Source organism: Acartia tonsa, chromosome 13, assembly GCF_053477335.1.
Source record: "Acartia tonsa isolate MP-2025a chromosome 13, ASM5347733v1, whole genome shotgun sequence".
Lineage (NCBI taxonomy): Eukaryota > Metazoa > Arthropoda > Copepoda > Calanoida > Acartiidae > Acartia > Acartia tonsa.
The window spans coordinates 12175192-12187368 of record NC_137272.1 but is presented as its reverse complement, the minus strand read 5'-3'; the positions used below and the strand labels follow the sequence as shown (position 1 = coordinate 12187368).

General features: G+C 30.4%; 1 protein-coding gene across 1 annotated transcript in view; it reads right to left on the bottom strand.

The window, feature by feature from the left end:
* Nucleotides 1–11515, bottom strand: part of LOC145304546 (neuropeptide F receptor-like) — a 28028-nt gene extending 16513 nt beyond the window's left edge. Inside the window, exons 1-7 of the mRNA XM_080146453.1 lie at nt 11501–11515; nt 9791–9833; nt 7896–7951; nt 3507–3573; nt 2948–3034; nt 1023–1136; nt 286–334 (exon numbers count right to left, since the gene is read on the bottom strand). Of these exons, the coding sequence (XP_080002579.1) occupies nt 286–334; nt 1023–1136; nt 2948–3034; nt 3507–3573; nt 7896–7950 (372 nt within the window). The 5' untranslated portion in view covers nt 7951; nt 9791–9833; nt 11501–11515. The remainder of the gene's footprint in view (nt 1–285; nt 335–1022; nt 1137–2947; nt 3035–3506; nt 3574–7895; nt 7952–9790; nt 9834–11500) is intronic.
* Between the last annotated feature and the right edge of the window lie 662 nt (nt 11516–12177).

The following is a 12177-nucleotide window of genomic DNA, read 5'->3' as shown; positions in this document are numbered from 1 at the left end:
CATTTGGAATCTGCCTTGTTGTACATATGCGCGGCCAGCTCGTTGTACACGTCCCTCTTCGTCCAAAGATTTTTTTGTGCTAAAAGGTCATTACCTAAGCTTTTTATAGTGGGGTTAAACGTCCTGATTGGTCAAGTGGTTTTGACACTATGGCCGTTTAAAAAACGTCCGGATTTATGTGCCGCACCCTGTATTTACATCAATAGCAAAACCAAACCAGTGCAGTGTAGCAGTTAGCGAGATCTTAAGAGACGGATGGACAATCAGACATATTGTTCTACTTACGTTTCTGAAGGTGAACAGATGATTGTGAGGTTTACATACCAGATAATACCTGAACAAAAAAACAAGTTTTACATTGCTAGGACAACTATAACATTCTTAAATTAACTATAAGAGCTAACCGTTACGTACGGATGTAAAGACTCAATTTATAGAAAAGCTTTGCTCTTAATAAAACAATAAAATGCAAAGCTTTCTTACATTTAGGTTGATTCGTACATCTGTTTAAAGCAGATAGCTATCATAGTTAAATTTTGACATGTTAGAATTGTCTTTTCAATGTAACAGAAAAAGAAGTAACTCTATGATTAATACCAATAAGTCCGTATGTCATTTTTAAACATGTTGATTATTGAGAGTTTTTTGATTATATTTAGCGAACGTTGTCAGGGTATCCCGCATAATTTTCATTGTTTTACAATTGTATACCAGATATATTTTGGGGTTCTCATTGATAATTGGACAACCCTAGAGTTACAGATAAACCAGACAGGAACCAAGGGCGTCCAAGGAGGGGGGGGGGATATGATTACTCCTCCCCCCCCCCCAAAAAAAAATTGTAATTTAAAAAACTTTACCCCTATTTTTTATCTGTGTTATTTACACCCTCATCTAAGAAAATTTTCTGGCGTTCGCCCTATGGTTTAATTTTAACAAGAGAGGTAAATGCACTCACATGATAAAAGTTTAGACCTCCTTGTAGATAACTAAAACACAGCAAATGAATAATTAAATAATACCTTTCAAATGCTATTGAAGTGATGGAGATAGTGCTGACAAAAACAGGTATTGATGTCACAGCAGTCTTGAGGCGACATTTACCTGTAGCATCCCACCCTTCAGTACTTCTGTATCTACAATAAAAACAAGTATTGACGTCACTGCTGTCTTTAGACGATATTTAAAAGTAGCATCTTGTCCTTCAGTTCTACTACAATTAAACATGGGTCTAGGTATGGTTTTGGGCTATTTCATTTGTAAATTGAAAGTTTTGGGACGGTTTGTGACTATTTGAACCCCTACCTCCATTTTTGAATATTAGAGCCCTAGATGTAATTATTTCTTATTCCTATTTTTTAAAGTACCAATTTTTGCACCGAATAATCTTGCTAAAACCTTACAGTAAAGATTCTTAACTGTAAATTTTATAACTTTTTTGAGGTTAGACATCTCCACTAGCAGTAGAGAAATCACCCCTGGAAAAGTCTAGGCTTTAGCAAGATCCTTCGCTTTACACAAATATACACAAACTATTTTGTAAAGGTTTGAAAATTTAGCTCAAGATTTAGATAATTTTCGGTACTTTGACTGAAGCATAACATTTAAGTTTAACAATATTTTTCTTCTCATTTCTATGACAAAAAACATAAAAATTTTAGATTTAATGGCATAAAATATCCTAAATATTAAAACTATTTAGAGAGTATCAGCCAGTCCAACACAAACTTATAACATATTATCTCCTTATTTATTTCAGAACATAAAAAATAGTTTACTAAATAAAAACAGTAAAAAAAAGTATTTTATTTGTCTAAAGTTAAATTTGGTGTCAAACTTGTTGTATCCAATCTTTTGGTACACCGACAAACGTCCTACTGCGACAAACGTCCTAATCCGACAAACCTCCCAAACAACAAACCTCCTAAACGACAAACGGCCTAATGCGACATCTCTTAAGTAAAACCTCCAATTTTTTTAAAAGATTAAATCTTCATAATTTGATTTTAAAATATTCTAAAATAAGAGGAAATATATATTTTTTTAATTAAAAAAAATTTAAGGTCTATTTTTGTAATGCACGTTTGTATTGGGTTCGAAACCATTCCGTTTTATAGCTAACACAGACTTTGGGAAAACTGTCGGACATATTTTTAAAATTTAGCCATTTTGAATTATATATTGTTAAATATTTGACAATTAGAGGATTTTGTCCTTAAATTTGGAAGATTTTTTATTTCATAATTTTTTTAAAAAATTTAGGACGTTTTACTAAAGAGATGTCGCATTAGGACGTTTGTCCCTTTAGGAGGTTTGTCGCAGTAGGAGGTTTGTCGGTGTACCAATCTTTTCAATAATTTTGACCTGCAGAAGTGATAATCGTAATTTTTATCTTTATCATCCAATGGGGATGTATATTGTACAGCAATTTATCGTCAATTGCCTTATCCCTTAAGATCCCTATTATAGCCTCGATCGGACATCTCGAGTTAAAATCAGTATTTTCTACATGAAAACTGCATAAATATCTGGTGAAATTTTTATCTAATTGACAAGAGGTTTCAATTTTCCAAGTTCTCTAGGGATAGGACAATGATCGATAAATGTACATACCCCTCAAATTTGATAAACTAATTTTGTGGAGAGTTATAGAGTGTGTGTCCAGGTGAATTGATGGACTTACAGACAGACAGACGGATAGACAGACAGACGGACATAATTCCAATTTGTGTTAGTACACCAATAGGGTGTTTCAATTAGAGTGCCTTGTTAAGCACAGAACCCCAATCTACTGTTAAAATTAATGGGGTTTTTCGTTTGTTTCATGATTACTTAACGTAGGGTTAGGATAACTTATATTTGGTTTTCCCGGAGGTACACCCCCACAGGGCTCAAGCATGAATGGAAAAATAGACCCCCCGAGTTGGAAAGCACGTAAAATACTTACATGTATTGTAGATCCGCCATGGTTAAGGGAACTGTGAAGCACGCCTGCCAGAGGTCAGCAATAGCCAGGTTCAAAATCAGAATATTTCTAAAAATAAAAACTAAATATTCTTGGTATTAGCTTGCATGTTTTAAGCATCGGTAACCTTCCCCCTTATTTTTTAAATAGATTGAAAATTAGGGGGGTTGGTATTTTTTTGCTGTGCCCAACTATTGCCTGGCCTATACCTAACCCTGCGGAGCTACCAAGTACCTAATATAACCTTACCTAACCTGACCTGAATTAATGAAAAAATTCCCTCCCACTCCCTTTATTTTCAATTTTTTAAAATTTTTTCAGCGCCCACGAGGTTACTTTGCCCTCTCCCCCCCCCCTTCTCCCCCTCTTAAAAAATATAAGTATATGAAAATTTTGGATGTAGTCATTTCACTCAAAGAGCCTAATCATGCAAACCCCCTGCCCCCTCCTTCTTTTATTATATGTCAATTAATTTCAAAAATGATAGGAGAGGATTGCAGTGCTCGATAGGCACTTTTAGAGAAAGCACCCATTGCTTTACCTTTCAGTTCTGAGTTTCTTTCTCAAAAGTATGAGAAATCCAATAAAGAGATTCATTACACAGCCGCCTACGAGAAATATTTTTGTAATATTTTAGATTATAAATATCTTTCAAATGTTTATAGGAATACTTTTGTTGATCGCCCATTCGCCTGATGGGGAAGCAGCAAATTATGCAAAATAAAAAATGACATCATACAATAAAAATGACCAATGATAGGCCACCATATATTTTACCATTGGCCAATATGAATGTATACTGGCCTATAGTAAGTCATTTGTATTGTGTGAAGTCATTTTTTATTTGGCACCATTTTGCTGCTTCCCCGATGGGCATTGCATTACCAAACAGACAACCAACAAGTCTAATTGTTGTTCTTAAGACATAGCTATGCATGGTTACACCTTTAAAGGGAGTGTGAACGTAAAAATTTCTCATCTGATTATCAAATCTTAATATTTTCTAAGCACATTTCACTAAACGGATCAACCAAAAACGTCCTATTAACAAAAATATCCAGAAAAAATGCCTTGATTTTATGGTATTTTGGGAGGGAAAAAGGAAAAAACAGGGAAAATCTGAACGTTTTTGTTTCTTATAATGTTTGTAGGGATATTTAACTTGTCATATATAGTTGAAACAATTTACTTACTGTTAAGGATTTATTTTATGATATAAAATTGCCAATTAGTTTTTTTATAACGTAGTAATTAGGTAATAAAGACCTATTTTAAATTTGTATTATTGACAAAAAAATACCTCACTGTCTACAAAGGGATGAATCTCATAGGTTATTTAAAATAATAATATCCTTTTTTATTGTGTTGGACAATAAATAACCCACTTTAGAGAATTAGTTTACACTTTTATCAAACTGTTTATAAAGAAATATTGCGTCTTTATTATTTACAAATTTGTAATTAAAGGTGGGCGAGAGATGGGCCATCTAAAGTTAATTGGATACTAATAAAAAACCTGTTTCCAGCTTTGTTATTGTATTTGGTTTTCAATAAAAAATATTACTTATTTTATCAATTTCTAAGTAACTATACATTGGTTTAAAGCAAGGATTATGTTAAAAGTCAGCTTAACAGTTAGGAAAAATCAAGAACTATGTGAAAAAGTTTAATTTTCGCTATAATGTGGGAAAAAAGCAATTTAATGCACATTTTATATAATACGGAAAATTTCTTCCTTTCCCTTTACCTTATAAAAATCGTCGGAAAAAGCCGTTTTTTAAGCAAACAAAAGCACGTTTTGCTCTATCTGTGAAATATTATGAATGAGATAATGTTAAGATTTAATATTAAGATGAGAAAAATTTACGTTCACAGTCCCTTTAAATATAAAAAGTCTTCGAATATTTTTCTTTATTCTCGTCATTTTAAAAACATGTAAATTCATCCAAACGGGTTTTAATTTAAAGTTTAGTCGAGGCTTAAGCATGACTGCTGAGCCTTGAGATAGATTCTTTTTTAAAAATTAGGGACACTTATTGAGGCAAAATTATTTTTGTAGATTCTTATGTGATTTTGGAGGATTTTTTTACAAAAACAATTTTACCTCACCTAGTGATCCTATTTTTTTAAGAATCTATTTCAGAGCTGAATCCTTAAATCTTTTGGATGGTGCGCTAAATCGGGGCGCGCCGAATTTCAGCCAATCACAGCGCGGCATATCATATAATGCTAAGCTGTGATTGGCTGAAATTCTGCGCGACCCGATTTAACGCACCATCAAAATGATTTAAAGATTCAGCTCTGGTCTTTTCAACCACCCCATGAAAACATATTTTTTTTATAGAACTTTCCTTCGAGGCTAAAAACTGTTATGACACATGACATAAACAATAAACATAAACATAGACCATGTGAATTTTTTCTTACAAAATCAAATTATTTCTTTTAACAATAAGTTCGCTCATGTGAAAGAATTTGGTAACGATGATGTCAACATCCAGAGAATGTGCAGCTAAAAAGGCAAATTATTTGCATACATCCACAATGATGATAAACAAAATTATCCCTTCTCTAGATTGGATTAATGGTGGAAAAATTTAGACACTTCTAATTTGAAACAAATCATAGGAAATTCAAAATACCCAAAGTTTTTAAGTCAACTAATGAGACAACGAGGTTATAAAACTTTGGGTACCAGTGTAACTTACAGGCCATTGTCCCCTCCCTTCATAAGATCAAACAGATAAAATAAGTAAGTTGTAGAAAATCTCTAAAAGCAGCCAAAAATATCACGTATTTAGACGTAAAAATAGACCGACATACAAAATAAATTATAAAAAAGCTTCAATAATAATATAAATTTTTGCTAAAGCACCAATTTTGGCAAACAACAATAGAAAAAATTTTGCTGTAAATTCTAGAATTGTAATTTCTACACGTCTCACATCAGAGAAGAGGGGGGGGGGGACTTGAGGCTGATTAAAACACTAGTCCCCAGACTTTTATGATGACGTTTCTTATTCGTTGGCTTAACAATTTTGGGGACTTTGAATTTTGATTGGTTTCTTCATTAAATTGAGTGTCCATACGTTTCAACCACTAATTGTACTGTAAAGATAGGGTAATTCTGTTCAATATGATTAAGATGTACATCAATTTATCGGCGATTGTCTCATCCCTTTAGATCCCTGGTCTCACATGCTTTGCTGATATTTTCTTAATAAGATTTTATTCCTTTATGACATCAATTCACCTTACAATTACACAAATATTAGAAACGAGAGTTGGCTCGATATAATTATCTCCCTATTGGCTAGTTTTCTATATGCATATATTTCTCAATAAATCTATTTTCCTCACCCGGCATTACTATCTAAAAGAAAGTAAATATTTAATAATTTAAATGATTTTTAAAAGATTTTTTTAAATCATATTTTTTTCTTTACATTACCATCACCAAAGGGTTAATGATGATGATTACAATTTTAGTTTAATATTTGAACACACAAAATGTCGCCACATTCGAATTCTTTTAAAACAGAGTTTTCTTAAATTTATCATATTATAAATTTAAATTTTCTTTTTTATGATTAGAAATTAAATACATCAATATAAGGTAAATAGCAACATGAAATGAAAAAAATGAATTTATTTTTAATAAAGTAAAATAATGGGTCTTATCGTTCTGGGCAATGAGAGTTTATTATGGATTATTGGAGCACTATGAGTTTTAATCATATATTCCTTGGAAAACTTGAGCTCGTTTATAGACATTTATTTCCTATATAGATCTGTCATGGATCTTGAAGCAATTAAGCAGGCCGTTTTGTACATGTTAAAAATTGGAAGATTTCATTAAATAAAAGTAATCGCAAATATACTTAGTAAATAAGGATGACAATATCTACAAGAACAAAAAAAATCATGGAATGACAAACGGACAAAGTGAGCTATAGAGCAGATGTTCAGTCATTAGTGTAAATAACAGCGTGCTTGCTTGGTGTCAGTGAGGTGTCGGGTTTGAGTCTGGTCCATTTCGCGGCATACTAGAGATATTAAAAATGTTACCTACTGCTGCTATTTCGGACACGTAACAGTAATATTCAGGGTAGGTAATGTATGTTTACTTATTATACAACCATCCACAAATAGGACTTTCAGACAAAGGTCGTGCAATCAAAGAGTTGGTTGTCTGTTTGATATTACTTAAAGCATGACTGCTTGACCGATGTACCAAAAGGCAAAAATGCGGTTTGGTACAGGTAAAAAAAACCTTTTGTTAATAAAACAAGGATGACAACATCCATAAGTAGCGAAGCTCAAAAATTATGAATGTATATCAGAAACAAATGTACTATAGAGCATTGGGGAAATCAAGAAACCTTCAAAATCACGCAACCTTTAAATCGCAAAAGCTAAAAAAATCTAGGAATCGATCCAGTATCGTATTTAATAGACAAATCATATTGAAACTTGATAGAAATATATGAAATATGAGCATATTAAATCCCTAAAAATTCCAGCCGTCAATCGTGAATAGAAATATAGAAAATCATGAAAACCTAAAAAATCTAGGAATCGATCTAGCACCCCAATTAATTAACAAATCTTTATGAAACTTTGTGAAAATATGTAGAATGTAAAATTAACTAATCCCTAAGAATTTCAGCTATCTAACTTGAAAAGGAGTCGAGAAAATTTTTTAAAAACTTGAAAATCTAGGAATCGATCTAGCACTCCAAATAACAGACTAATGTATAGATTAGATGGGCATATGGCATAGGAATCTTTACTAAAAAATTCAGCTGTCTATGTTGAATAGGAGCCAAGAAAATCACGTTTCCTCTAATTCATTACTTACGGGCAGACAGACGGACGGACATTTGGAATTATAGAGTAGCTTCGCTGCTAAAAAAAAACTTTAACTTACATACTCCGATTACTGTGTAGGGAATTTGTACACCTTCATATAGAGAGTCTGGCATCCTAGATATAGTTAGATACACCAATAGATTAATATATAACAGAATATGATATTCTAGATATAGTTAGATACATCAATAGATTATTATATAACAGAATATGATATCCTAGATATAGTTAGATACATCAATAGATTATCATATAAAAGAAGATGATATTCTTCTAGATATAGTTAGATACATCAATAGATTAATATATAACAGAACATGATATCCTAGATATAGTTAGATACATCATTAGATTATCATATAACAGAATATGATATTCTAGATATAGTTAGATACATGAATAGAATTTTATATAACAGAATATGATATTCTAGATATAGTTAGATACATCAATAGATTATTATATAACAGAATATGATATTCTAGATATAGTTAGATATATCAATAGATTATTATATAACATAATATGATATCCTAGATATAGTTAGATATATCAATAGATTATTATATAACAGAATATGATATCCTAGATATAGTTAGATATATCAATAGATTATTATATAACAGAATATGATATCCTAGATATAGTTAGATACATCAATAGATTATTATATAACAAAATATGATATTCTAGATATAGTTAGATATATCAATAGATTATTATATAACATAATATGATATTCTACTAGATATAGTTAGATATATCAATAGATTATTATATAACATAATATGATATTCTAGATATAGTTAGATATATCAATAGATTATTATATAACAGAATATGATATCCTAGATATAGTTAGATACATCAATAGATTATCATATAAAAGAAGATGATATTCTTCTAGATATAGTTAGATACATCAATAGATTAATATATAACAGAACATGATATCCTAGATATAGTTAGATACATCATTAGATTATCATATAACAGAATATGATATTCTAGATATAGTTAGATACATGAATAGAATTTTATATAACAGAATATGATATTCTAGATATAGTTAGATACATCAATAGATTATTATATAACAGAATATGATATTCTAGATATAGTTAGATACATCAATAGATTATTATATAACAAAATATGATATTCTAGATATAGTTAGATGCATGAATAGATTATTATATAAAAGAATATGATATTCTAGATATAGTTAGATACATCAATAGATTATTAAATAATAGAATATGAAATTCTAGATATAGTTAGATATATCAATAGATTATTATATAACATAATATGATATTCTACTAGATATAGTTAGATATATCAATAGATTATTATATAACATAATATGATATCCTAGATATAGTTAGATATATCAATAGATTATTATATAACAGAATATGATATCCTAGATATAGTTAGATACATCAATAGATTATTATATAACATAATATGATATTCTTTATATAGTTAGATATATCAATAGATTATTATATAACAGAATATGAAATTCTAGATATTGTTAGATACATCAATAGATTATTAAATAATAGAATATGAAATTCTAGATATGGTTAGATACATAAATAGATTATTGTATAACAGAAAATGATATTCTACTAGATATAGTTAGATATATCAATAGATTATTATATAACATGATATGATATTCTACTAGATATAGTTAGATATATCAATAGATTATTATATAACAGAATATGATATCCTAGATATAGTTAGATACATCAATAGATTATTATATAACAGAATATGATATTCTAGATATAGTTAGATACATCAATAGATTATTATATAACAGAATATGATATCCTAGATATAGTTAGATACATCAATAGATTATAATATAACAGAATATGATATTCTAGACATAGTAAGATATATGAATAGATCATTATATAAGAAAGTTAATCTTACCATTTTCTATTTTTCAGTGTGTTGAGTCGTTCAAACAATATCTGCACATTTTGTTTTATGTTGTCAATCTTTTAACTTTTTAAATGTTATTTTAACTAATGATTCCTTTAGATGAGTAGGCATAATGGCATAAGCATAGCATCTCTAAAATGATATCTTAAAATGTAAGTACCTTCATATTAAGCATCATGCATTTTCGGGATATACAACCAAAAAGCATAGATTTTTGGGGGCAGATAAAAAGGTCGTCAATTCTAATGATTGAAAATCACGTAAAGGTATGGTGTTTTTTCGAATTTATTTCGTTGTTGGTTTAAGCTGCTTATTTTCATTCGTTTGTCCTAATGCCAAGCTTCGCTGTAATATATGTAGTAAATCTTGTTTTTTTAATATTTTGTAACTGCGTGGTATATTATCGAATACCACAGAGAAAGGGAAAAATTGGACTCTAATTCATATTCGTACCCAAAGTTTTATAAACATGTTCTTTAATTTTTAGGCTGAACTTTGGGGACTTTGGTTGGTACAAACATTAATTTTTCCTTTTCTACCAATAGTTATAATTTATAGAATGGGTAACATTGTTTATCATAATTGGAGGTGTACATAAATTTATCGTTGATTGTCTTATCCCTTGACATCCCTGAGTAAATACATATATAGGGATAAAATATTGGTTTATTGACAATTCTCTTGTAAGCATCGAAGCCATTAAAAAATTCGGGTATAGTCCCTTTCGTAACATCGCACCTTATGGGGCGATTCTTCGTATTTTCACAGTAGCTTTTCTCCTATTTCTAGCCCCTGCGGGGGGGCTCTAACCCTGTGGGGCCAATTACCTAACCCTGTGGGGCAATCACCTAACCCAATATAACCTAACCTAACCTAAAAAAACCTAAAAAAAAGTCATTTTAAAAATACGACGAATCGCCCCTTATGGAGCGATGTTACGAAAGGGACTATTCCCAAAAATTCTCCATACTTCTGTGGATTTAATCCACTATTATTTAGGATAGATAGATAAATATTTATGTTTATATTTTAATTGGATTAATTGAAAGAATTTTATATTCTTGGCTATTTTTAAAGATATATTATCAAAAATCTTGAAATTTGTGCTTTGCTAAATTTTCAAGAGTAGGAATTTCGTATTGGTGTATTGACAATTCTCTTGCTTTTTAACGAAGCTTCTACACAAATTACTTTTTTCTGTACGTCAGTTCGAAAGTCAATCTTTCTGTAGCGTTATTTAGTACTGTAATTTACACGGCTACTATTTGAGATAAGCAGTTGTATTTTTTTTATGACCATTTCCAAACTGCACTGCAATAAACAATATAACAGCTATGATCCTTATTTTAGATTAGATTGGATAATAGTAGGGTTGGACCGGATATCCGGTTTGGCCGGATATCAGGCCGGATACCGGATATTGAAACTAACCGGATACTAAATATGCAGCTGATTTTTAATGCAAGATATCCGGTAATTTGCCGGATTATGAACGTTGACCAGATATCTGTCCCTATGTCCGTCTACCTGTCATATGTCCCATAGGACAGATCTAACATGAATAAATTAACTATGAGAGCTACAGACAGACGGACATACCCTAAATGTAGAAAATCTTCGCTTTTGAAAATCACAAATAACTCAGATTTTAAATTAGATGCTACAACTGCAAAAGATTGACACATAGTATTTTTTCCTCGTTATCAACTGACATTATCTGAAATATAGAATTAATTTTAGTTAATGTGTATTCATTAGGATATCTTACAGTGCTCTTGGATGATTATTAATAGTCCTAGGCAGGTTTAAGGCTATTTAGAATAGGGATAGGTGAACCTTCCTAAAATATAGGATTTTAGAAAAATTAAATATTGTTTTCTCGTATTCATTCGAATCCGGTGAATAGGAACCGGTTCTCATCCATACGAAAATCTATGTCTAGCATCGTATTATATCTAGTTTTCTACGAATATAAAACTGTACAATCATAAGATTAAAACCAGTTTTTTAGACCTTTGGCACCTCGGGGCTAAAAAAACTGGTTTTAATCTTATAATTGTACATTCTATATCCGCGGAAAGCTATTTATATTACGATGCGAGAAATAACTATTCTCTAAATTTACAAACAAATGTTCAACTTAAATTATGATAAAAAAAATAGTATTCCTTTTGTAAATAAAATAGTTGGTTGAAAAGTTTAAACACTATAAGTTAGTTTTAGAACCAGCCAATCCAAATTTATTAAAATGCCTAAAATACGATAATGTTGGTATAAAACTTTGAGTGCTCGTGTATTTAAACAGCCCCTACCTCCCTTAATTTTTGGAAAGGATTAAAAGTTTTTTAAAGTTAACCTAAAAATCACTAAACCTA